At 47.8% G+C, this 22818-nt stretch overlaps 1 protein-coding gene across 1 annotated transcript in view; it reads left to right on the top strand.

Moving 5' to 3' along the window:
* Positions 1-14597, top strand: part of TTBK1 (tau tubulin kinase 1) — a 64033-nt gene extending 49436 nt beyond the window's left edge. The window contains exons 13-14 of the mRNA XM_027838433.1: positions 10817-12393; positions 14168-14597. Of these exons, the coding sequence (XP_027694234.1) occupies positions 10817-12393; positions 14168-14597 (2007 nt within the window). The remainder of the gene's footprint in view (positions 1-10816; positions 12394-14167) is intronic.
* Positions 14598-22818: the final 8221 nt, after the last annotated feature.

The following is a 22818-nucleotide window of genomic DNA, read 5'->3' as shown; positions in this document are numbered from 1 at the left end:
AGGAGAAATAGCTTGGGGGAGGAGGAAGGGGGGAGGAGAGAGGGGGGGAGGGGGGAGAGAGGGGGGGGGGGAGGGGGGGGGAGAGAGAGAGAGAGAGAGAGAGAGAGAGAGAGGGGGAGAGAGAGAGAAATCAGCTCTGCAGAGCTGACTGCCACAGTGCCCAGCCCCCAGGGCAGCCTGGACTCTTTCCTAGACCATTATTCTCCTCAGGGCAAGGAGTAAAAAAACAAACAAACAAAAATGTAGAAAAGAAAACCTCTTCTCCGAATCTGATCCTTCTCCAGAGAGGGCAATTGGGAGTGAATTTCCTAGCCCACCTCCACTAGGACATTCAGGTTTTGATTTATTTTATCCCTATTGTAGGTTCCCAGTCCTAGCTGGGGGAGATGGGGCCCAGGGTGAGGAATCAGTCAGTCAGCTGGGTGGACCTTTTCAAATAGTTTCAACTCATCTTATGTCTTAGAACTGGGCTGCCCTCTCACTGAGTCCAGACGGAAATAACTAGCTAATACAATCCTCAGTTGTGTGCTCCTAGACTGTCCTAGGGATGGGAAGGACATGAGATGCTGAGAAGGGCCCCGCTCTCAAAGGACTCTGTTGTCAGTTGGTGAGGAGCGTGGCTGCTGGAGAGTAATCATATATGGAGGCCAGAGGCACAGAGAAAAGGAGAGGACGAAAACCTAGGAAACCAGAGCTTGAGACACAGAGAACCTTGGGAGAAAAGGACAGATAAAGAAACAGAAGGGGAAGAGAGAGACAGAACCATTATGTACATTGCAATTGAGTGGAAAAAATGAGGGCAGATCCTCCCTATGCCCCCAATACCACACACCCCCTGAGACACCCATGAGGTACCTCCCTGCACTGAAGTGTAGTCTAAGACAAGCTATAGAGGAGTATAGAGGAGTGGAGGCTGCTTGGACAGATGTTCTGAAGTTGAGAGGGAGGAGCTGGGTTGTGGGCTTCCCTGGGACACAGCCCCTTCCCACTGTGCATGGCACAGTTTAACATGGAGTTGTAGTGAGAAAAGTGCTGGCTTAGAAATAGGAGCCCCATGTCAGAATTTTGGCTCTCCCATCTGTGTGACCTCAGGCAAGTCATTCACATCTGGGCCTCCATTTCCTTCTCTGTAAAACAAAGGGTTTAGATTAAGTTACCTCTAAAGTCTATTCCAACTCAAAATCCTAGCTAGCATCCTCTGATGTTCAGCCTATATCCCTAATTAGAGATCAGTACCCCGACCCCATCAGACAAAAGCTATTGAAGGGATTTTTGACATCTTGGCTCTCTTGTAAGCATAAGGAAGAAAAATCAGATGCCTTCCCCGGTTCAGTGCCCATGCTCATAGCTCCATTCATTTTGAAGTTTAGAGGATCTGAGTTCAAATTTAAGTTCATACACTTACTAGCTATGAAGCCCTGGGCAAGCTACATAACTTCTATCACACTGTTTCCTCATCTGTAAAATAGAAATAGTACCTGTTTCCCAGGGTTTTTGTGAAGATCAAGGGAGATAGTATTTTTAAAGTACTTACCACAATGCTGGGCACACAGTGGGCACTTAGTAAATGCTTGTTTTCTTCCTTCCTTTTTGTCAGAGTTGTAACAAAAGGGGCAGGGAATAATTATAGGCATTTGATTCCCAAGGCTCCTTTGGAGGTCAGACAACCTCCCAGCTCACTGTAGGATTTGGGGAAACACAAAGGAAGACATACTACACCTGGGTGAGAAAATCATGAGGATTCATGCCAGCTTTGGGATAGCCCATGGTTTACGGAAAGATATTTTCCCCTCAGGAAAATGCTGAGAATAGTGTCTGCCAGTCTAATTCACTTACTCCTCTCTAAGGGAAGGAGTTAGCAAAAAGTCAGTAATCTGTAATGGAAAGAATTCTGGAGTCAGAGGACCTGGGTTCAAATCCTGTCTTTGATGATTACTACCCATGTGACCTTGGGCGGGTCACTTCACTTCCCTGGGCCTCAGTTTCCTCATCTGTAAAATGATAAGGTTCTACTAGATGGTCTCTGAGGTTGTTTCTAGCTCTGGTTTTACAGATATCACTTCCCCTGTTCTGCCTCCACTGCCTTGCCTGATCTGCTCTAGGGCCCTGCTGGCTCTTTCCAGCCAGCTAAGGCCAGACCCCCAGAGTTGCTTCCTTCTAACCATAAAATGGCTCACTTCCACCAGAAGTGCTACTCATCATCGGGGTCAGAGGAGGGGGACTCACTGAACGGTAACCATTTCACACTGAGGGATGTAGAGTCGTAGAGTTAAGAGTTGGATGGAACCTTATAGTTCATCAAGTCAGGCTCCAGAGCCAATGTCATTGTAAGGTTTCTCCTGAGTGGGTGGCCCAAGGTTAGTAAAGACCCCCCAGTTCTCTGATCCCCCAGGAATCTCTCTAAAACACTATTTCCCAAACCATACTTAACAGAATTCTGTCATTCTACCATGTGGCTAGGAGCTCAGTACGACGTTTTCAATGCTAGCGGTGTTTTACTCCTTTTGATTATTAAATGTGAAATTGTATCTCGAAATATTTCCCCCCCTCCACAGCCATATAATTTCATCTGTGTACGGAATATTAGATTGGCAACTTTTCTGTCTTAGAAAATTGCCTGGGCCATCTCCTTGACCACGGTCACAGTCTAGTATGTGTTCATCAGCCACCAAGCATTTATTAAACATTCAAATACTATACCAGGCACTGTGTCAGAGGTGGAGAACTTGAACTCAGCTCTTCTTGACTCCAAGGCTGCCCTCTTTCCATTAGGCCATGTTACCTCTCTGTGTCTTTTTAAAATAAGCATTTTATTGATGTCCCTTTTTTACATCACTGTCATTTCCCAATGAGTTACCCCTCTCCTAAAAGAACTCTCCCTTGCAACAAAGAGCATGGTTAAATAAAACAAATTAACACATTGGATATTTCTGACAAAGAGTGCCTCATTCTGGACAACCACCTTGCCAAGAGAGGGAAGCATATTTTACTGTCAGTTCTCTAAAATCATAGTTAGTCACTGAAGTGATCGGACTTATGTTTTCCTTTCAGACCTAGGTTCCAGTCCCATCTCTGACATATACTAGTTGGGTGTCCGTGGGCAAGTCCCTTAATCTCTAGGTACTCTCATCCAGAAGCATAAAACACTCAGTCCCCACTGTTGCTGCTGCATCCAGATTAAAAGTAATTGAGAAATATTTAACAAATTAAATGAAAATACAATAGAACATACATGATGTTAATCTGTAGTTTTCTAAGTCAATATGTGGCCTACAGGGGTATTTGTGTAGTTTTAGTGGTCCTGTTTGTATTTGAGTTTGGCCCCAATGATCTGGGTAACTCTCTGAGACTATAAATAGCAGAGAAGATGCTGACCTGAATTTGGAGAGAAAACTTTCTCACCTGCGATTTCCCTTTACCAATGAAATCATAGTTTCGTTCCCTGTCCCTGCATTTCCATCTTCTCCTACCCAGAGGGTCATCTGATGTCTTTCAGTGCTGCTTTCCTTTGTGTTATTATGGGCATTGTTATACTGCTTTCCTGGCTCTGTTTTGTTCACTTCACAATGCATCAGTTCATGCAAGTCTTCTCAAATTTCTCTGAATTCTTAGTTGATTATTTCATATAGTGTAAGAATATTCCATTACATTCACATCCCATAATTTGTTCACCACACTGTCCTTCTTCAAAATGCTTACACAGACAAAAATAGGCTCTATTTCCTCTTTTTCTCCAAAATTTCCCAATCTCTATCCCTAAGGTATTTCATAACATCAAGGCATTGGGCCATCTTGTTCCCAGCACGTTCCATCAATTCCATCAATATGTTTCAGACCCAAACGTGCTCTGTGGTCAAATCAGTTTGGGAAACACAACTCCAAAGGTCAGAGAAATCAATGGTCACTGGTTTCCTCTTCATTCATTTGTTAAACAAACATTTTTCTAATTCCTGTTATTTGTAAAGCTTTTTACTGAACCTGAGGGCTGATGTAAAGTTAAATAAGTCTTGGTGAGTCAATCAGCAAATATTTATTAATTACCTACTATGTACTAAGCACAGAGGACACAAAGAAAGGCCAAAAAAAAAAAAAAGAAGTGAAAAACAGGGAAACAACTTTCAAACAGCTATGTGCATACTATATATATATGTAGTATAAATTGGAAGTAATCTCAGAGGGAAGCCACTAACAGCCTAGGGAAACCTTCTAGCAGAAGGTGATATTTGAGCTAAGTCTTGAAAGAAGACAGGAAAGCCAGGAGGTGGAGGTGAGGAGAAAGAACATTCCAGGCACGGAGGACCAGCAAGTGGGTCTCTGGATTTTAGAGAATGTGGTACAAAGTAAAGTGTAAGAAGGCTGAAAAGGTTAAAAGATGCCAGGTTATAAAAGGCTTTAAATGCCAAAGAGGATTTTATATTTGATCCTGGAGGTAATAGGGAGCCATTAGAGTTTATTGAGGGGGGCTTGGGAGAAAGTGGTGGTTGATGTGAACTTTAGGAAAATCACTTTGGCAGGTGAATAGAGGTAGACTGGAGTGGGGATAGTCTTGAGGCAGGGAGACCAAATAGAAAGCTTTTGAAATAATCCAGGCTTGAGGTGATGAGGGCCTATACCAGGCTAGCAGCTGTGTGAGTGGAGAGGACATGTATATGAGAGATATTGTGAAGGTAGAAATGGTAAGACTTGACATCAGATTCGATATGTAGGGTAAGTGTAAATAAGGAATCAAGGATGACATTGAGTTTTTGACCTTGGAGAATGGTGGTGTTCTCAACAAAAATAGAAAAGTTGGGAATTGGGGAAAGGTTTGGGGTTTGGGGGGGGCAGGGAATGAAATAATGATTTCTGTTTTAGATGTGCTGGTTTTGAGATGTCTATAGGCCATCCAGTTCAAGATGTCCCAAAGGCAGTTAGGGATGCAAGATTAGAGCTCAGGAGAAAAATTAAGAGTAGATATATAGATCTGGGAATCATTTGCTGAAAGATAATTGAATCCTTGGGAGTTGATGAGATCATCAAGAGACATAGTATAGAGAAGAGAAGAGGGCCCAAGACAGGACCCTGGGGGATATTCACAGTTAGTGGATGTGACCTGGATGAAGAACCCGCAAAGAAGGCTGAGAAGTAGTGATTAGACAGATAGGAAGGGCACCAGGAAAGGGCTAGCTGGGAGGGAGTGTCCCTCTGGAGGAGTCTCAGTATGAGCTAAGTGAGTGGATAGAGGCCACAATCCTTGGGGCACTCCTAGAGTCACCCCAAGTACTCCCAAGAAGCCAGACCACAGAGCAGAATGTCCAGGGGCCCAAGCCACTTGCCAACAGGGAAAAAAAGGCACACAAAAAAAAAAAAAAGAAAGAAAGAAAAAAAGAAAACTAGGGGCAGCTAGGTGGCGCAGTGGATAGAGCACCGGCCCTGGATTCAGGAGGACCTGAGTTCAAATGCGGCCTCAGACACATAACACTTACTAGCTGTGTGACCCTGGGCAAGTCACTTAACCCCATTGCCTAACCCCCCCCCCCAAAAAAGGAAGGAAAGGCAGAATTTCCCCAGATTACTTCTCTCCCAGCCAGAGATCCTCTTTTCTCCAGGCAAGTCTCCCTCTAAAGGGGGTACCACTGATAGGGAGGGAGTGGACATTCCACTAATTAGGGGCCAGCGTGTTGATTTGTTTTGCCTAACTACTTATTTATTATAATAAAGGTTTCTGGGGGGAGGGGGGAACATTCATTAGGAAGTGAAAGTGATTTTTAAAAAAAATATAGCCTCAATCAATTTTTTTCAAAGGAACAGTGCTGAGCTAGGAGGCAGGAAAGCCAGGTTCTGACTCTGCCACAGCATATGACTTTGTCATTGCCTTTTTCTAGATCTCAGCTTTTCCACCAGTACAATGGAGAATCCTCCCCAAACCTCTCTGGCAAGAGGAGTCATTCACAGATGTTAGGAAGGAAAGGACTCTGAGAATGAAAGAGAAGGAGATTATGTCCACAATTCCAGGGGGAGGTGGGACACCATGACCAAAAGCACTTCCTGTGAGGGAGAAGGGAGAAATGAAACCTTAACTGGCTATTCTCAATGAGTGACCAGTTTGTTGGTTATACTGAAGGGGTAGAGAAGGAGAGAGTAGCCTTGGGCAAAGACACGGGGAAGGGGACAGGGATTTTGGTGGCTGGTAACTGGAGGGCAGAAGGCATTCCTTCTCGAGTGATGGGCATGTCTAGATCGAATTTTCCCTGATCAAACCATCTATGAGAAGGTGTCCAGGAAACAGTTGAAAGGAAAGAGGAAGTGGTGACAGATGAGGAGGTACTCTAGGTCTGTGTCAGTCCAGAGACCAAGTTAGTCATTCAATATTTATTAAGTGCCTACTGTGTGCCAGGCCCTGTGTGCTAATTGCTGGGAATGCAGAGAAAGGCAAAAGACAGTCCCTATTCTCAAGGAACTCATGGTCTAATGGAGGAGACAGCATATAGTCAACTATTTACAAACAAGCTGGATGGATACAGGATAAATTATACAGGAGATACTTAACAGAGTGCAAGAATTAAAGAGGATTTGGAAAGACATTGTAGAAGGTGGGATTTTAGGTAGGAAGCCCGGGAAGCCAGGAGGAAGAGATAAGGAGGGAGAGAATTCCAGGCATGTGACTTGCATGAAGATCCAGTGAAGGAGGTGAAGAAGGAGCAATCAGATAGGTAGAAGGAGAACCAGGAGGGAGCAGTGTCACAGAAACCCAGGGAGAAGAAAGACAACCAGATTACAAGGACCAAAGGACCAGAAACTAGGAGAAAAGGGGCCAGAACTTGTGTCTGAGACCTGGGTTCTAGTCCTCTCTCTCTGTCACTAACTCACTGTATGACCTTGGACAAGTCACTTATATATACTCTATGCCTAAGCTTCCTGAACTGTGAAATAAGAAAAGGATTAGTCTAGATCATTGGTGTCAAACTCAATTAGAAAGGAGTCCCTGAGCAGCATATTGACTTAGAAAACTACAAACTGATATTTGTGTTGTATTTTTATTTTGTCAAACATTTCCCATTTCCATTTTAATCTGGTTCAACCCACTTAGGAGTTTTCCTGGCTACTTGCAGCAGACAGACAGGGAGTGTGACACCTCTGGTTTGGATGCCCTTTTAGGTCTCCTTCAGCTCTAATATTTCAGGATTCTTTGAGTCTCTTGGTCCCCTTAGCTAAGATTTCCTGAATCAGTGCCTATACGCCCCCAGGTCTGGGACCTCTATTCGAATTCACCTAGTCCTCTTTCTGGTGTTTTCTGGTGCAAACCTCTCAGGTACAGGGGCTCAGTCGATTTCTCTACTCTTGGTAAGAGTGAAGATTATGACTTGGGGAGGGGACCCTCCTGTAGAAGTCATCTAAGTACAAATATTTGTGAATATTATTTCCTTTTGTCCTCACAACAAACTTTTGAGCTATGTGCCTTGATTAACCTGTTTTACAATTGAGGAAACTGAGTCAGACAGCACTTAAATGGCTGTCTGCCCAAGGTCCCACAGCTAGATTGAGGCCAGATTTGGACTCAACTTCCTGACTGCAGGACTCCAGTGTTCCCTTGGGTTTGGAGACAACACATTTCTCAGCCTTGGTTTCTGGGGCTGAGTGGCCCTAGAGGATTAGAATCCTCAAGGACCCTTTTGACAATAACAGCTCACATGTTTCTAGCCTTTTGGGTTTACAAAGCACTTCCCCACAGCCCTGTGAGGCAGATAATGTATTATGAACACCATTTGACAGAGGAGGAAACCGAGCCCCAGAGAGGAGAAGGGGCTTATCCAAGGTCACATAGCTATTAAGTAGAAAAGCCAACATTCAAACCCAAATCTCTGGACTCTAAGCCCACTAGACGTTTTAACTATAGAACACCAACTCAAGTACTCCTTCCCCTCAACAGTTTTATGCAGATGAAACAACAAGATCATAATCTCATAAATTTAGAGCTAGAAGGGCCCTTAGGGGCCATCTAGTCATCATTTCACAGATGAGGAAACTAAGGCCCGGAGAGGTTGAGTGGCTGGACCAGGGACACAGAGCTATGGTGTCAGGCAGGATCTGAAACCAGGTCTTCCTAACTCCAAGGTCAGCACTCTTATCAGCTACATCATGAAATCATGTCTTATGGAGTGGAGGTGATCCTGGATTTTCAAAGACTAAGCCAGCACACTAAGTGTACTCTGGGAGGGCCTGTCAAGCTGTACAGCACCAGAGCCATGTCTGTGGTGCAGAATCCAGCCTAGCTAAGTGCAGACAGTCTCATCCTCAGAAGGTTCACCATCAGCTGGTGACTTTTCTTCTACCATAGTAATTCATGAAGGCCATCTGATAGGGGCTGTGAGCTGCATGGGTAGGGTGAGCACCCCTCCCTCCCTGAGGCGGTCCTAGATCTTTGAAGTGCTGGGTATTCAAGGGTTAATAATACTAATATACATATATATATATATATATATATATTTGTTGTTGTTCAGTCCTGTCCAACTCTTTGTGACCCCATTTGGGGTTTTCTTGGCAAAGATATCGGAGTAGTTTGCCTTTTCCTTCTCCAGCTCATTTTACAGATGAGGAAACTGAGGCAAACAGAGTTAAGTGACTTGCCCAAGGTCACACCGCTAGTAAGTGTTTGAGGCTGGATTTGAATTCTGGTCTTTCTAACTCCAGTTAGAGTTTCTAACTCCAGTTCTAACTCCACTTTCTAACTCTAAATTTGTGATCACCAAATTAATCGATTAACAAGTGTTTATTGAATACCTCCTATATGTTAGGCATTGTGCCAAGTTCTGGGGGATAAGAAGACAGAAATGACTCTGATTTTGCCCTTAGGGAAATTCTCTTCCTATAAGGGAAGATAACATGTACATATATGAGATGCTCCAAAAGTCTTGGTGCAGTTTTAAGCTTTAATAGCTTAGTAGCTACTAAAATCTTTAAAACTGCACCAGGACTTTTGGACCCCCTGAATAAGTACATCTGAGATAGAGAATAAGTAATTTTGGGATGGAAGCCACTGGCAGCTGGGGTGGGGGTGGGGAACAGCAAGAAAAGATTCCTGGAGGTCAGTGAGCTCTGAAGGTTCCTAGTCATCCAGTCTGCACTTTAAGACCTCCAGTCATGAGGAAGGCAGCATGGAACAGTGGAGAGGGGACTGACCTTGGAGTCAGAAGATCTGAGTTCAAGGACTGACCAGATTGCTGACTGTCACTTCCTTTCTCCAAAATTCAATTTTTTCATCTGTTAACTGAAGGGGTTGGACAATTGGCAGGGGGGAAGCAATCTCTTCCAGCTATGTGTCCTTCAGCAAGTAACTCAACCTCATCAAGACTCAGTTTCTCCATCTGCAAAATAGGAGTAATCATACTTACCTACCCCACCTCACAAAGGCTGTTGCAAAGAAATCACACTGGAAAATGCTATATAACTATGAACTGTTATTATTATTATCACTTTTCCACTTTTGGATAGTCCGAATTAAGAAGTCTTTCCCTATATCCAACCAAAATTTTCTTCCCTGCGACATCCCCCCATTGCTGATAAAGTGGCCGTCTAGGACCAACCAGAATGCCCCTAATCCCCTTTTCCCATGATAGGTCTCCAGTTGGCCGAGGGCCACCACCAAATCACTCTGTAGGTCTTCTCCTGTCTAAGCTAACTGTCTCCACCTCCTCCCTTGCCTCAAACTGCCTTTCTGAGTTATTGGCCAGAACCAAACATCCAGTAGCCAAGCAATCGTTCTAGGATCTACATTCTCCCTTTGAACTCTGGACAGATGCTCCAGGGTTAGGGATGCTAGTTAGGAGGGAAAGAGAGGAAGAAGGACAATGAGGGAGGGAGAAGGAAGGGGGGAGGGGGAAGAGAGGGAATGAGAGAGAGATTCTTCTCATCAATCAGCAAGCATTTATTAAGCACTTTTTGTTGTTCGGTCATTTCAGTCTTGTCCAACTCTTAATGACCTAATTTAGGGTTTTGTTAGCAGAGATACTGGAGTAGTTTGCCATTTCCTTCTCCAGCTCATTTTACAGATGAAGAAACTGAGGCAAACAGGGTTAAATTATTTACCCAGGGTCACACAGTAAGTGTCTGAGGCTAGATATGAACTCAGGAAGATGAGTCTTCCTGACTCCAGGCCTGGCGTTCTATCCACTTCACCACCTAACTGCCCTAATTAAGTACTTACTGTGTGCCAATCTCTCTGTCTTCTCCCTAGAGTCTAGTGCAGGGGTGGGGAACCTGTGGCCTCGAGGCCACATGTGGCCCTCTAGGTCCTCGAGTGTGGCTTTGACAGAATCAGAATAAATCCCCTCAATAAAAGGATTTGTTCTGTAAAACTTGGACTCAGTCAAAAGGCCACACCCAAGGACCTGGAAGTCCACACGTGGCCTTGAGGCTGTGGGTTCCCCATCCCTGGCTTGTGTCTGACATAGAGTAATAATGTCATAGTGTCTGACATACCGTAATAATAAAAGCTAGCAATGATATAACATTTATAGCAATGATATAAGCACCTTACATTTATTGTCTCATTGGAGCCTTACAACAGCCCTGGGAAGAAGGTGCTATTATTATCTTTGTTTTATAGATTAGGAACATGAGCACTGTATACATGGTTTAGAGTGATTCCTCTGAGTTGCGGAGGGAGGGAGGCCATGTAAAAGTGGCCCAGAGGAGACACAGATGATTATGGCTCTCTACTGGTCATTTGGGTTAAGTAGAGGCAGGTCATGGGAGGCCCATTGCTGGGCTACTCTGGGTTGGTGGAGAAAAAGGGGGATCCCATAACTCATCCAGTCCTCCCTGACTCCAATTGCAGGTGTTTTCACTGTCTTCACCTTTTGAGGTGAATGGCCTCCCCAGGGCTGTGCCCCTGAGCCTGCCCTACCAGGACTTCAAGAAAGACCTGTCTGATTACAGGGAGCGTGCCCGCCTCCTGCATAGGGTCCGAACAGCAGACTTCTCCCATGTTGTCCTCAGTGTCCCCTGTCAGTCTGTGCCAGCTCCCATCCAGCAAGAGGTCAACGGGAAGGGCCAGGAAGAGGATAATGAGGAAGAGGAAGAGGAAGAAGAGGAGGAGGAGGAAGAAGAGGAAGAGGAGGAAGAGGAAGAGGAGGAGGAGGAAGAGGAGGAAGAGGAGGAAGCAGCCTTGGGGCAGGTACTGGGGCTGAGAAGTGACTCCAGCAGTGAAGTGAGTGAGAAGAGCACGGACAGAAGCCAAGAGGGAGCCCCATCCACGTTACTTGCTGATGACCAGAAGGAATCCAGGGGCAGAGCATCCGTGGCCGATGGGGACCTGGAGCCAGAGGAGGGCTCCAAGACACTGGTGCTCTTCTCCCCGGGTGACGTGAAGAAGTCACCTGTCACCACTGACCTGGCTCCTGACCCTGACCTAGGCACCCTGGCTGCCCTGACCCCCCAGAATGAGCGGCCCCACCCCACAGGGAGCCAGCTGGATGTGTCTGAGCCGGGGACACTGTCCTCCGTCCTCAAGTCTGAACAGAAGCCCCCTGGGGCTGGTACTGGGGTGGGACCAGTTACAGGACCAGGGGGAGCTGTGGCGGCTGCCTCCTCACCCTTCACCAAAGTTGAGAGGACCTTTGTGCACATTGCTGAGAAAACCCATCTCAATGTTATGTCTTCTGGTGGGCAGCCCCTTCGGCCTGAGGAAGCCACCCTTGGCAATGGAGGGCTGGGCCCAGAGGCCATGCTGGAGAAGAGCGCTGTTGAGGAGAAGCCCCCTGTTCCCTTAGAGAATGGCAGTATTCTGTCTGGGCCAGACGGAGCAGAGATAGACAGCTGTGCGCTATCAGTACCACCTGGGGATGCACCCTCAGAAGTGGCTGGTGACACTCTGCCCAACGGCCTTGCCCCCACCAACAGGCAGCCCCCCACCATCCCACCGGAGCCCGGGGTCCCAGAGAAGACAGTCCCTGTGGCCCTCCTTGGCTCCCGACCCCGGAGCCGCATCCCCATCCTCTTCTCTGAGGAGGACACAGGCTCTGAGCTGTCAGCCTCAGTCTCGGCCAAAGAACGGTGGTGTAAGCGGACACGGCAGCCTGACCTCGCCCGCCTAGTGATGGAGAAGAGGCAGGGCCGCCTCCTGTTGCGGCTTGCCTCTGGGGCCTCATCCTCTGCTTCATCCAGTGAGGAACGGCGTCGGGCCTCGGAGACGCTGTCTGGCACGGGATCCGAGGAGGATACCCATGACTCAGATGACTCGGCCCCCAGGAAAGTGGAACGGGCTGTGGGCACGAGGAGCCGAATCCCTCGCCCGGTCAGCGTGAGGACACCCACCCCGGCACAGCTCAAAAGTGGGGGGAGTCCCCAGAGGACGCAACACCCCAGTGCCCCCAACAGCATGGTCCCATCACCAGACACAGCCATCACCAGCAGGTGAGATGCTTTGCGATACCAAACGTTTCAGGGGCAGGTAAATAATGCTATGTTCCATCTCTCCCTCCCATTGGTGCAATGCCCACAGGTGTGGTGCTGTGTGAAGGATCTGGCCTTAGTCTTTAAATCTTTCCAGGAACCCAACTCGCTTTTGGAACCTGTCCAAGGGACCTTTGCCATTTGTTTCCAGTATTTTCTCCTTTATCCTAAAACTTCACGGGTCACTGAGCCCCGCAGCTTCCTGGGCCCTGAGCCTGGCTTCTGAGTACAAAAATTTACTGCCTCCAATACTTAATTACCCTTTGCCCTCCTTCTGCCACTGCCCCATAATTAGATATTGGAATCCAGCACCCACTTCCTCTTTACCTTCTCACCCCTGGGCCTCCACACCCTCCATACCAGAGAATACATTTTCCAGGATTTAGTTCCAAGGAAGAAAAGGAATATACAAATTCAGAGATAATACTACCAGGCAAGATAATTAGATGTTCAGCTGGGTAATATTCTATTTCCAAATGGTTCTATGTAGCTATAGTTTCCTGAGAACTAACTTTGCCTATGAGTCTGTCTAGGTCTGGGCTCCCTGTTCCCTTGTGGCCCCCCAAAAGAAAGGCTTCTTTGGCCCTAGAACTCCTCACCACCCTCAAGCTAATATGGGATTCACTTACCTGGGCAATCTGAAACTGTCTCATTAATCCATCCTAGGATGCCAGGTCATGATCAGACAGTTAGGAAGCATTTGGGAGATGGAGGGAAGGACAGGAGGCTTTTGACATTTGACCCATATTATTCCCTCTGGAATCATGAGCTAATTAGATATCTCCCCTCCATCCAATCAAGGGAAAGACAAGGAAATTTTAAAAAAGTAAAACATCACCTAAAAAAATAGAGAACAGCACTAATTAATCAACCAGCATTTATTAGCCACCTACTAAATGCCAAGGTGCTGGGGCTAGAAAGACAGAAATGGAACCACCCCTGCTCTCAAGGAGCTTGCATTCTATGGTAGAGACAACATGTGCTCAGACTACTCTCAAAGTAAACAGAGATGAGCCCGTCCATCCTCCTGGAGGGACCCATCCATCCACCGGGGTAAGCCATGAGGATTCAGGGAGCATTGAGAGAACAGCCCACCAGTATGCCATGCCTTGGGCCAGTGTCCAGTGACTTCAGGCCACTAAAGAGCAGGTTGTACAGCTTACCCTGGGGCACATACCCCATTACTTTGCTCACTCTATCACCCTGACGCCCTCCCTAATACTGCCCCGTTAGGTGCCCCTAGTGGTGAGCACCCTTATCTGTCTGTATTATTAGCTTCTAAGTCCAGCGTATTCCAGATGTATCATGGGAGGAGAAGAGCAGAGAGGGCGGCAAGAAGGAACTCAGGTTAGAATGTTCATGTCATGTCCATTGTCTTAGGCTTCAAAGAAGCAGAAGTGTAGTCGGAAAAGCACAGAAATGGAAGTTCAAGTGTTTTGCCGCAGAAAAGAGAGGGTTAGACTAGATGGGGGGCCGGTCAGCAGTCTCGAGGCCACACATGCGGCCCTGTAGGTCCTCACGTGTGGCCCTTTGACTAAGCGCCACATTTGACTAAAGGGCCACATGTGGCCTCGAGGCCGCAGGCTCCCTTCCCCTGGACTAGATAGTCTCTAAGGTAGTTTCCAATGCAAAAGTTTGCGGATTTTATGTGAAATTCTAGCTCCTAGCTGCTTCTGGCAAATTCTGAATATGTTCTCTTACATTGTCTCCTGTTCTTCCCTCTCTCCCTTAACAGGCTCCAGCTACAGAGATCCCCTGGGCCTCCAGCCACTGCTGACCTCCGCGCCAAACAACCTCCTGCCCACTCAAGCCCCGGCTCTACCCCAAACCGTGCCAGTCCCCGCCGCCCCAGCCATGTCCCTCCCTCCCGTGGCCCAGTCCTCCCTTCTGTCAGACATCTCAGTGCTTCCCCAAGGAGCCAGTCTCTAACCCGGAGAGAGAGTCCCTCTCCCTCCCACCAGGCTAGGCCAGGTGGCACCCTACCACGGGGAGCCCCCCTGGCCAGGGTCCAGCCTCAGGCTCTGGGTCCCGGGCAGCCTGATGGCCCCCCCTCACCGGGGGGCCCCAAGAAAGGACCAAGAGGAAAACTCCAGACTTACAGCCCGGCAACCAAAGGCAGAGCGGGGGCCTCAGGGGCCTCAGAGGGCAAAACCGGGGCCAGATAATGATGCCTAGCTCTCAATCCAGTCCGGCTGGGTACACCCCCAACCTTCACTCCTCCCCCCCAACCTTGGCCGGTGACACTGGATCAACTTCCCCAGCACAGCCTTACATGCCAGATATTTGAGCAACCCACCAACTCTACCAATTCCCTCCCAAACACCCACACGCAGGCACGCATCCACGCACACACACATACATTGTGTTGGCGCCTCTTAGGTAAGCCCCATCCCTTCAGTAGGCCACCAGGAGCCTTTGCTGCCTGGGCAAAAGGGGGCACTTCAGAGGGGAAGATTCCTCCTCTTTCTCTGGTTGCCTTCTACCTTCCTTACGATCCTCTGCACCGAAGGAACCCTGAGGCTGGGGTGGGCTGAAGTTCTTATTCCCCGAGGAATGAGTGTCCTTGTTCAGACATCCCAGGCTTCTCTTTGCTGCCCTAGTTGCTACTGGGGGCTGGAGGGAAGCCTGCGGGTTGCATTGGTCTTGGGACCACCCCCAGGAGTTTTGGGCCGGGACCGGAGTCAGCCACACTCTAATTCCAGATCCCCAGTTTTCTTCATAGATTCCAACATCCCTGAGGCCTCCCATTCATCCATCCCTAGCCATGGCTTCATTCTTCATCTCTCTGTCCCTGGTGGGGCTCTGTTCATGCTCCATGGATGACCTCCCCTTCTTTCTTTCCCTCTCCTTCCCTTTTCCTTCCCTGGAAGGCTTTAAATCTCAGCAGTGAGAATTCCCTTCTTCACAGGGGCTAGGCCCCACTGCCTCTTAAGACTCAATCCAGTCTGCACACCCTTTTTTCTCCGAAAGGTGGGAGTACCGGGGGCCTCCCTTAGCTATCAAAGAGTGATTTGGGTTGGGAAGAGAGAGCAGGGTGTGGGGATGGAGGGGTCAGTCCAATCACTGCTCCATCTCTGCATCAACTGACCCTGATTTGCTTTGGGTGATTCGCTCTGGATAATGTCCTTGTCCTCCCTGGGCACAGTCCTACCCCCTCCCTGCCCCTCTAAGAATAAGGGTGCCTCATTAGGACCTGCCACCACAGACAGAAGCCAAACCGTACCCCAGGAGAACCCACCAGATTGTGACCTGGCTTTGTGGGTGAGTATTTCAGGATAGTGGGCTGGCGTGGGCCTTTAAAAAAAATATCTAAACCCCTCCTGGGGTCACCTAGTCCAGGGCTCAGAACTTAACCCGGACCCTGTTATCTAACTTTAATCCCTTCCTCACCCTATACAGTGCTGCTGATGTGGCACATTTCATTAGAGAATGCATCACCCAGGAAATTTTTTTAAGGTGACTATTTATTGAATATACAATCATAAAAGGCATTTTTATTGGTCAAACAAGTTTAAAAAAACCCCTAAAACCTAATTTAATTTTAAAAAAAATAATAATTAAGCTTTATTTTAAAATATAAACTAAAAATGAGGCATAAAATATCAATTTTTTATATTAGGTTGTGCCCAGATACTAAAAACAATTTAATTTTCTAAAAAAAATTAACAAACTTTATTTTAAAATATAAACTTAAAAGGAGGCAGAAAATACCAAGTTTTATGACATTAGGATGTGCCTGGACACTAAAACTTAAATTGATTAAAAAAATTTGCAATTAAACTTTATTTTAAAATGCAAAAAAAATGAAGCAGAAAATACCATTTAAAAAAATTAGGGTGTGTCTAATGGGCTGCAGTTTATGGCTATCTCTCTCTGTCTGCCTTCAGGGGTGAGGGAGAAGTGTTGTTCCTTGTACTATCTATGTTGACTCTTCTTAGATTTGAAGACTACCCAGTATTACATGCAGTTATTAAAGCACCTACTAGGTGTCAGGAGAGTCAGGAAGACCTGAGTTCAACTCCATCCTCTGATACATCTGGCTGGGTGACCCTGGGCAAGTTACCTTGTCTATCTCTCAGTGGAGCGGGAGTTCCTGACCTTAAGTTTCTGGTAGCAATGAAATCATAGATATAGACAATATGTATGTATATGTATGCATATATATGTATATGTTCATGAATATATGCACACACCCATATATATTATATATGGGTGTGTGAGAGAGGTATAGTAGTGATGGGGTAGGCTGGTGAGCAGGGTTCTCTCGGTGGTCCAAATCATGCTCACACCTTTAACTTTTCAGAATTGATCGATGCTCTGAAGATGGGGTAAAAGGGAGGAATCTAGCCAAGCTTTGGGAAGATTTCAATTAGTCATTCAACAAACACTTACTAAGTGCCTCCTTTGTGCCTAACACTGTACTAAGTACTCTGGGGAGATACCAAGTAGCTCACTAATGCCCCTCTCCTCTCCTGTCCACAGGTCTGCAGAGAGGGCATACTCTATACAACAGGTCTACCCAGCCCCTCCTTGCCCGGCCTCTCCCAAGGGGGCCACCCTACCCTTCAAGCCTGGTGCTGTTTCTTCTGTCTCTGAACCTAGTAGTAGAGGCAGGAGACACTGGACAGAAGGGTACACCCTCCCAGGCGCTCTCCCCCAGTTGCCTGAGGGAGCTGTCCATAGGAGAGAGGAGGCGTGTAAGGAAGAAGGTTGGGAGGGGAAGAAGAAGGTTAATACTGGCCCTCCTTTTCCTCCACCCCCTAGGAATAGCTCTCCTTTGAAAAGCCTTCTCTGAGTGGCCCTCCCTGAGGGAGTCCCCAGGCTGGCCTGACTCTGGCCTGATCAGATCTTCTCATTTTGCCTGCTTACTTCTCACTCCTGACTTTCTGCTCCCCCCCTTCTTCTCCAGCCAGGGATGCATCCAGACACTATGAGAAGTGTTAATCCTGAATCCTCCCCAACCCCAGCCCTGCTTCCAGGAGAGAGAACAGATAAAATAGTGTTTTCCCTCAGAGCACTGAGATAGGTCTGGTCCATCTGGGGCTACCTCAACCTGTCCTAACCAATGCATGAAATATCTTAGGGCAGGGATCTTACCTTGAGCTGGTGGGAGGGAGCACAGACAGCTAGGACTCCTGAAGCTACCAGGCAAAAAGAATGTAATGTCCTCTTCTCTCCTCCCTTGGTCCTTTCCCCATCCCTCCTATTTCCTACAGCTTGCCTGTAGGACTGTTTAGACAATCCACTGGGAGTTCCAGTTGTTCATCCACCCCTGAATGGGGTGGGTGCTCTGGGGAAGAAAGGAGGGAGATTCCCTGCCAGGCCTGTGCTTCAGAATCAGGAATGGCAAAGGTGCAGGGCTGTACAGGTTCCAAAAAGCCCTTTCTCCCCCTCCTCAATTATATCCCAGTCAGGTCTCAGAAGAATAGCATTATGAGCTTCATAGGCCAGGGTCAAGGTCAAGGCAGGTTGGTAGCATTGTATCTCATCTTCAAGAGAGTGAAATAGAAGGCATGAGGACCCAGGTTCTTCCTGCCCTGAAAGAAAGAACAGTTTAGTAGAGAAGACAGACACAGGACACAGACTTCCCTTCCCTTCAGTGATGGAACATTCTAACACTCCATCCATCTGTTTTAGGGAACCCTGATTGCCAGAGAAAAGACTGAGGATTCAGGGTTCTCTTCTCCTTCCCCAGAAGAAATGGTCATCTTCTAGGAGCATTTTTTTTGTCCTCCTCCTGCTCCAGAGATCTATCCCTGCCATAACTTGTTATCCGCTTACCCCATCCTCAGCAATTGATCCTGGTCCCATACCTTCAGCCCTACCCTCAGATTGTGAGAGGGTAAAAGGTCTGTTGAAAAAGTATGCTCAAGAGAACTGTTAACCAGAATCCCTTGGTTTGTTTTCTTCACTCCAGAGAAGTCTGGGCACCAGAGATGGCATAAGGGGCAGGGAGGAAGCAGTAGGGAGGGCCACCCTGAGATACCAAGTTGGTGCCGATCTAGGATCTATATAGGAGGCCTATGTATCATCGGAGCCCAGGGAGAAGCCCAAATTTAGGAAGACGATCAAGAGGAGGCATAGGTGGAGACAGCTTCCACATCAGCCATCAGTAATTGGCCATTTCCAAAGCGACTAGATCCAATTTGCCAAGTGTTTGGCACATCATGAGCATGGTAGACATCCTTGGGTAGGGCAACACCACAGTCTGCCCACTCCCAGGGATGTCGATAGAGGAGCCTGGAGAAGGTGTCTCAAGCATGGCTACCTCTCAACATGTCTTTTTGAGGTTCCTGTCTATCCCAGCCTGGGGCAGAGTAATCCAAATGAAAAGTTGAGGCTGATCCAGGACACTCAGGAATCTCCCTCCCTCCTCACCAATGACAGAACCTCCTCTATCTTCCCACCCACTGCCTAGCCTGGTCCCAGTCTGAAGCTATCCCATACTTCTCTAGATTCAGCCAACAGGAGGATGACCCCAAGTACCAGGGCATAAAGAATTATGCTACACCCAGGGGTTTGGCAGAGGGAGGGGTCGTACCAAACCCCCTCTCACATACATATACTGAGAGTATCTCTGACTGACAATCCAAAAGTCTTAGTGGGGTGGGGTTATGACCCTCTCTGCTGCCACCCCAAATATGAATGTAAGGCCCACCCTTGGGGCCAAAGTCTACCCAGGTCAGATCCTTAAAGGGAGAGAGGGAGAGCCTGAGCTAGCCCTCGGAGACTTGCTGCCTTCTTTCACCTGGAACACGAGCTAGTCAGACACACCCAAGTCTTCTAGGGGTGGAAGGCAGTGGGAGACTGGAAACGCAAGCATCTTTAGGACTCTAGCCCTCCCAGTGACTTCAGGCTTCAGCAGCACAGAATGTCACAAGGAGCGTGAGGGAATGGGTCAGGGCTGGACTGGTTTTGGCCCTCAATTCCAATTTCCATCCCCTGTCTTCCCCATGCTACCAGGGTCCAGAGCAAACATAATTGCTATGGCTCCCTCTTTCAAAGAACCCAGCAGAGCCCTGCCTATTCCTTCTTCCCAGTATACCTCTCTACCACCACCCAATACACATATCCCAATAAGGTTGGTCTAATTAGTACCTATCCCCTCCTTCCTTTGATACTCCTCCCTCCCAAATGAGGTCTCCCTGGCTCAGAGCCCCTCTCGTCCCTTCTTTCATCATACATATGCCTTTCAGAAGGAAGAGCAAGCCTGTTTTAAACTCAGAAATGGGGTTTCCTCTACATAGTCCCCTCCTCCCCCAGAAAAGAAGGAACCCTTCCCCTAACCCCCACCTAGGCCTGGCTGGCCCCACCATGCACTTAGGGGATGGTAGGTTGTGTGTCAAGGCACACAGAGTGCTCTGCCAGCATTCATGAGATAGATCTCTGGTCTAAAGTCTCTCACTCCAAGAGGAAGTGGGTCGGGATAGACCTCAGGCTTCCTTGGCCTTTCTCAGCGCCTACTGTTTAGGGATGTGTTGGATCTGGGGGAAGGTTTGGCCACCCTCCTCCAATCTCTACGCTCTACTGAAGAAGCCACAGAAGAATGTTTACATGCCAAACAGAATGTAACAATCCCCCACCACCCCTACACACACACACACACACACAAACACACACACACTGCCTACAGTCATTGCATGGCCTCTGCCCCACCTGCCTGGCCCTGTCCTGCCCCTGGCCTTGGAACTCCAACATGGCCCATGCCCCCAGCACCACCTCCAAGCCACTGTCATAATTAGATCGGGTCTTGGAAGGGAAGTAGCCATGCCATTAAAGCCTGTTGACCTTTTAGCTGGCCTGGTCTCTCCTTCCCTGCAAGGGAGCTGCTGAAGGGACCCCTGGCAGTACTCCCTGCTTTCATTCCAGTGTCAGGGAGTCAGGGTTGGAGGAGGGGGGTATCTGTTTGTGGAGGGAAGTGGGGGGTAAGGGTATCTGCTTGGGGCAAAGACGGGCAGAGGGGGCACGTGCCCCAGGGTCTGTCATTTATCTGCTCCAGAGCCCAATCAGGCTACCATAAATTGACCAAAGTTCCCTGGACCCTAGGATGCGGGAGGGAGGGTGGTGAAGTGGGGTAAGGCTAGAGGAGTCAGGAGGTAAATTTGCTACCTTAGTATATGCTTACTTGTTCCCTTCCTTTTAAAAATAGTCCCAACCTTGATTTCATCTGCATAGGGAGTTCCCCATGTGGAAATTCACTTCACAGTGACAGATCATCCATAATTGATAGTCTCTGGAGAGTTATTGGGGGTGGGGCAAGTGGAGGGTGCACCTCTCCACCAAGATGAGTATTGATCTGTCATCCTCAAATTAATCTGAATCTTTCCCTTACCTCTGTATATCCTTAGCCTGTGCCACCTTTCTGGGTAAAGGATTTCCTCCCTGTTGTGTGCAGCCAGACTTCTTTGTAGGTGAACTAAATTTACTTCTTTCAGACTACAAGGGGGCCCCTTTATTCAAAGATAGGAGAGTTTAGTCGGATAGCTAGGTGGTGCACTGGATAGACTGCTGGACCTGATGTCAGCATGATCTGAATTCAGATCTAACCTCAGACACTTACTGCCTGACCCTAAGCAAGTTCCTTAACCTATAGCTACATTCCTCCTGCCTATGCCTTTATGACTTTCTAGGCTTCAATCCTATCCCTTCTCAGCCTCCATAGTAGTCTACCAAAATGGCCACAACCTTTTGCTTTGGTCCCCACCTTCCACATCCATTCTTTTGCTTATTTGAGGTCCCACCTGCACCTCCTCCATTTCTTTTGTGTCCCTCCTAAGGTATGGTGACCAGATCTGCACATAAATTCTATGCAATCAGACCAGTATATAGGGGTCCTCTTGGCCTGAGACATGCACCTCCACACTCAGAACCTGCATTCCAGTTGAGAGTGCCTCCCTCTGCTCCACCTTCACCCCCAGGCCTGGGTGTTACCAAAAGGTCAGAAGAACCCAATTCCATCATACTCTCAGGAATTCCAAGTCCTGTTAGCCAGACACAGATATTCCCAGGATTAAAGCTGGGCTTGAGTCCCCTGAAGTCACTCGAATGGGAAGAGAAGTGGGCATGGGGACTGAGAGAAGGCATTCTCTGTCTCCAAACCACAGGGCTTCAGGAGTAGAAGTCTTTGCCTTGTCCTCAATCATGGTGAGAGTCTGCCCCAACATCTACAAGCCATTCCTTTTTGTCCCCCTGGCAGCCCCTTCTCTCTTCGGTGCCCCTCCCATTAAGGAGCTGGAGATACTGAGACACAGGGCGATCAGAACCGGGATTCTCTGGGCAAGGGACATCCCTGTCTCCTGTAAGGTCTCAGTCTTCATTGGAAGACTTATGAGACTTCACACACACACACATACACACACGCACACACACACACACACACACACACACACACACACTGCTGATACTAATAATAACATTTATATAGCGCTTTAAGGTTTCCAAAGTATTTAACATGTTAACTTATTTGATACCTACCTGTCATAGAGAGTGAAACTTTCTGGCATTAAAAATATGTACATTTATGGAAAGTAACCTAAAATTGTGTCCCTTGTTATACCCGAGGATCTTGTTTACCTTCCCTAGTTTCTGCTCTGAGAGAGGTTAAGTGGTGAGTAAGGTTGGATTTGGGCTGCTTCGTAGGACAAAAGGGAAACCCAGAAAAATACCGTCCTCCCCCTCCCTCCTTCCACACTCTCTCTCCCCCGCTCCCTCCTCTCTTCCCCTTTCTGTCTCTGCTCTCTTTCTTGCCTTCCTCCTCCTTCTTTCTCTCCCCTTTTCTCTTTCTTTCTCCTCTCCACATCTCTTTTTTTTTCTTCCTCTCTCTCTGGCTGTCCCCCCCTCTCTTTCTCTCCTTTTCTCTCCCCACCTCTTCCCCCCTGTTTCTCCTTCCCTCTTTTCCCCCTCTCCTCTGAACCTACTTGATGAAGGGGAAGGAACTACAAGGAGAGGCACCAGGGAGCACTTCAAAAGAGAGAGGAAGATGGATAGGGAAGATTTCTCTTACTTGCAGCCATCAGCAGCTTGCAATAGCAGCAGGACCTTCTCACCAGACTCCTGCCTGCTCCTGCCAAGGTAAGTTGCTGCTGCTATTTCCCCTAAGACTGGGCCACGGACCAGATGCCATACCCGGAACCTTTCTAACCAGAGAGGGCTCTGAGGTGGATAGAAGATGGCTAAGGGCTAGGACGGCAGAGAGAATCAAGGCGGGTAGCTAGAGTTGGATGGGTTTATAGACTGGGGAGGAGTACCTGCTTAAAGGCTTCAGATTCAGACCAGTCTTTCACTCAGCCCAGTTTCCAGACCAGGCCCATTTCCAAACCTAGGGACTCCTTTTGTGGTTCTGTGGCCAGAAGACCTACCCTTTATATTCCCCTTCATTCCCATATC

Source organism: Vombatus ursinus, unplaced genomic scaffold, assembly GCF_900497805.2.
Source record: "Vombatus ursinus unplaced genomic scaffold, bare-nosed wombat genome assembly UNPS02014826.1, whole genome shotgun sequence".
NCBI classification, from domain to species: Eukaryota; Metazoa; Chordata; class Mammalia; order Diprotodontia; family Vombatidae; genus Vombatus; species Vombatus ursinus.
This window is presented reverse-complemented; position numbering and strand designations above follow the sequence as displayed.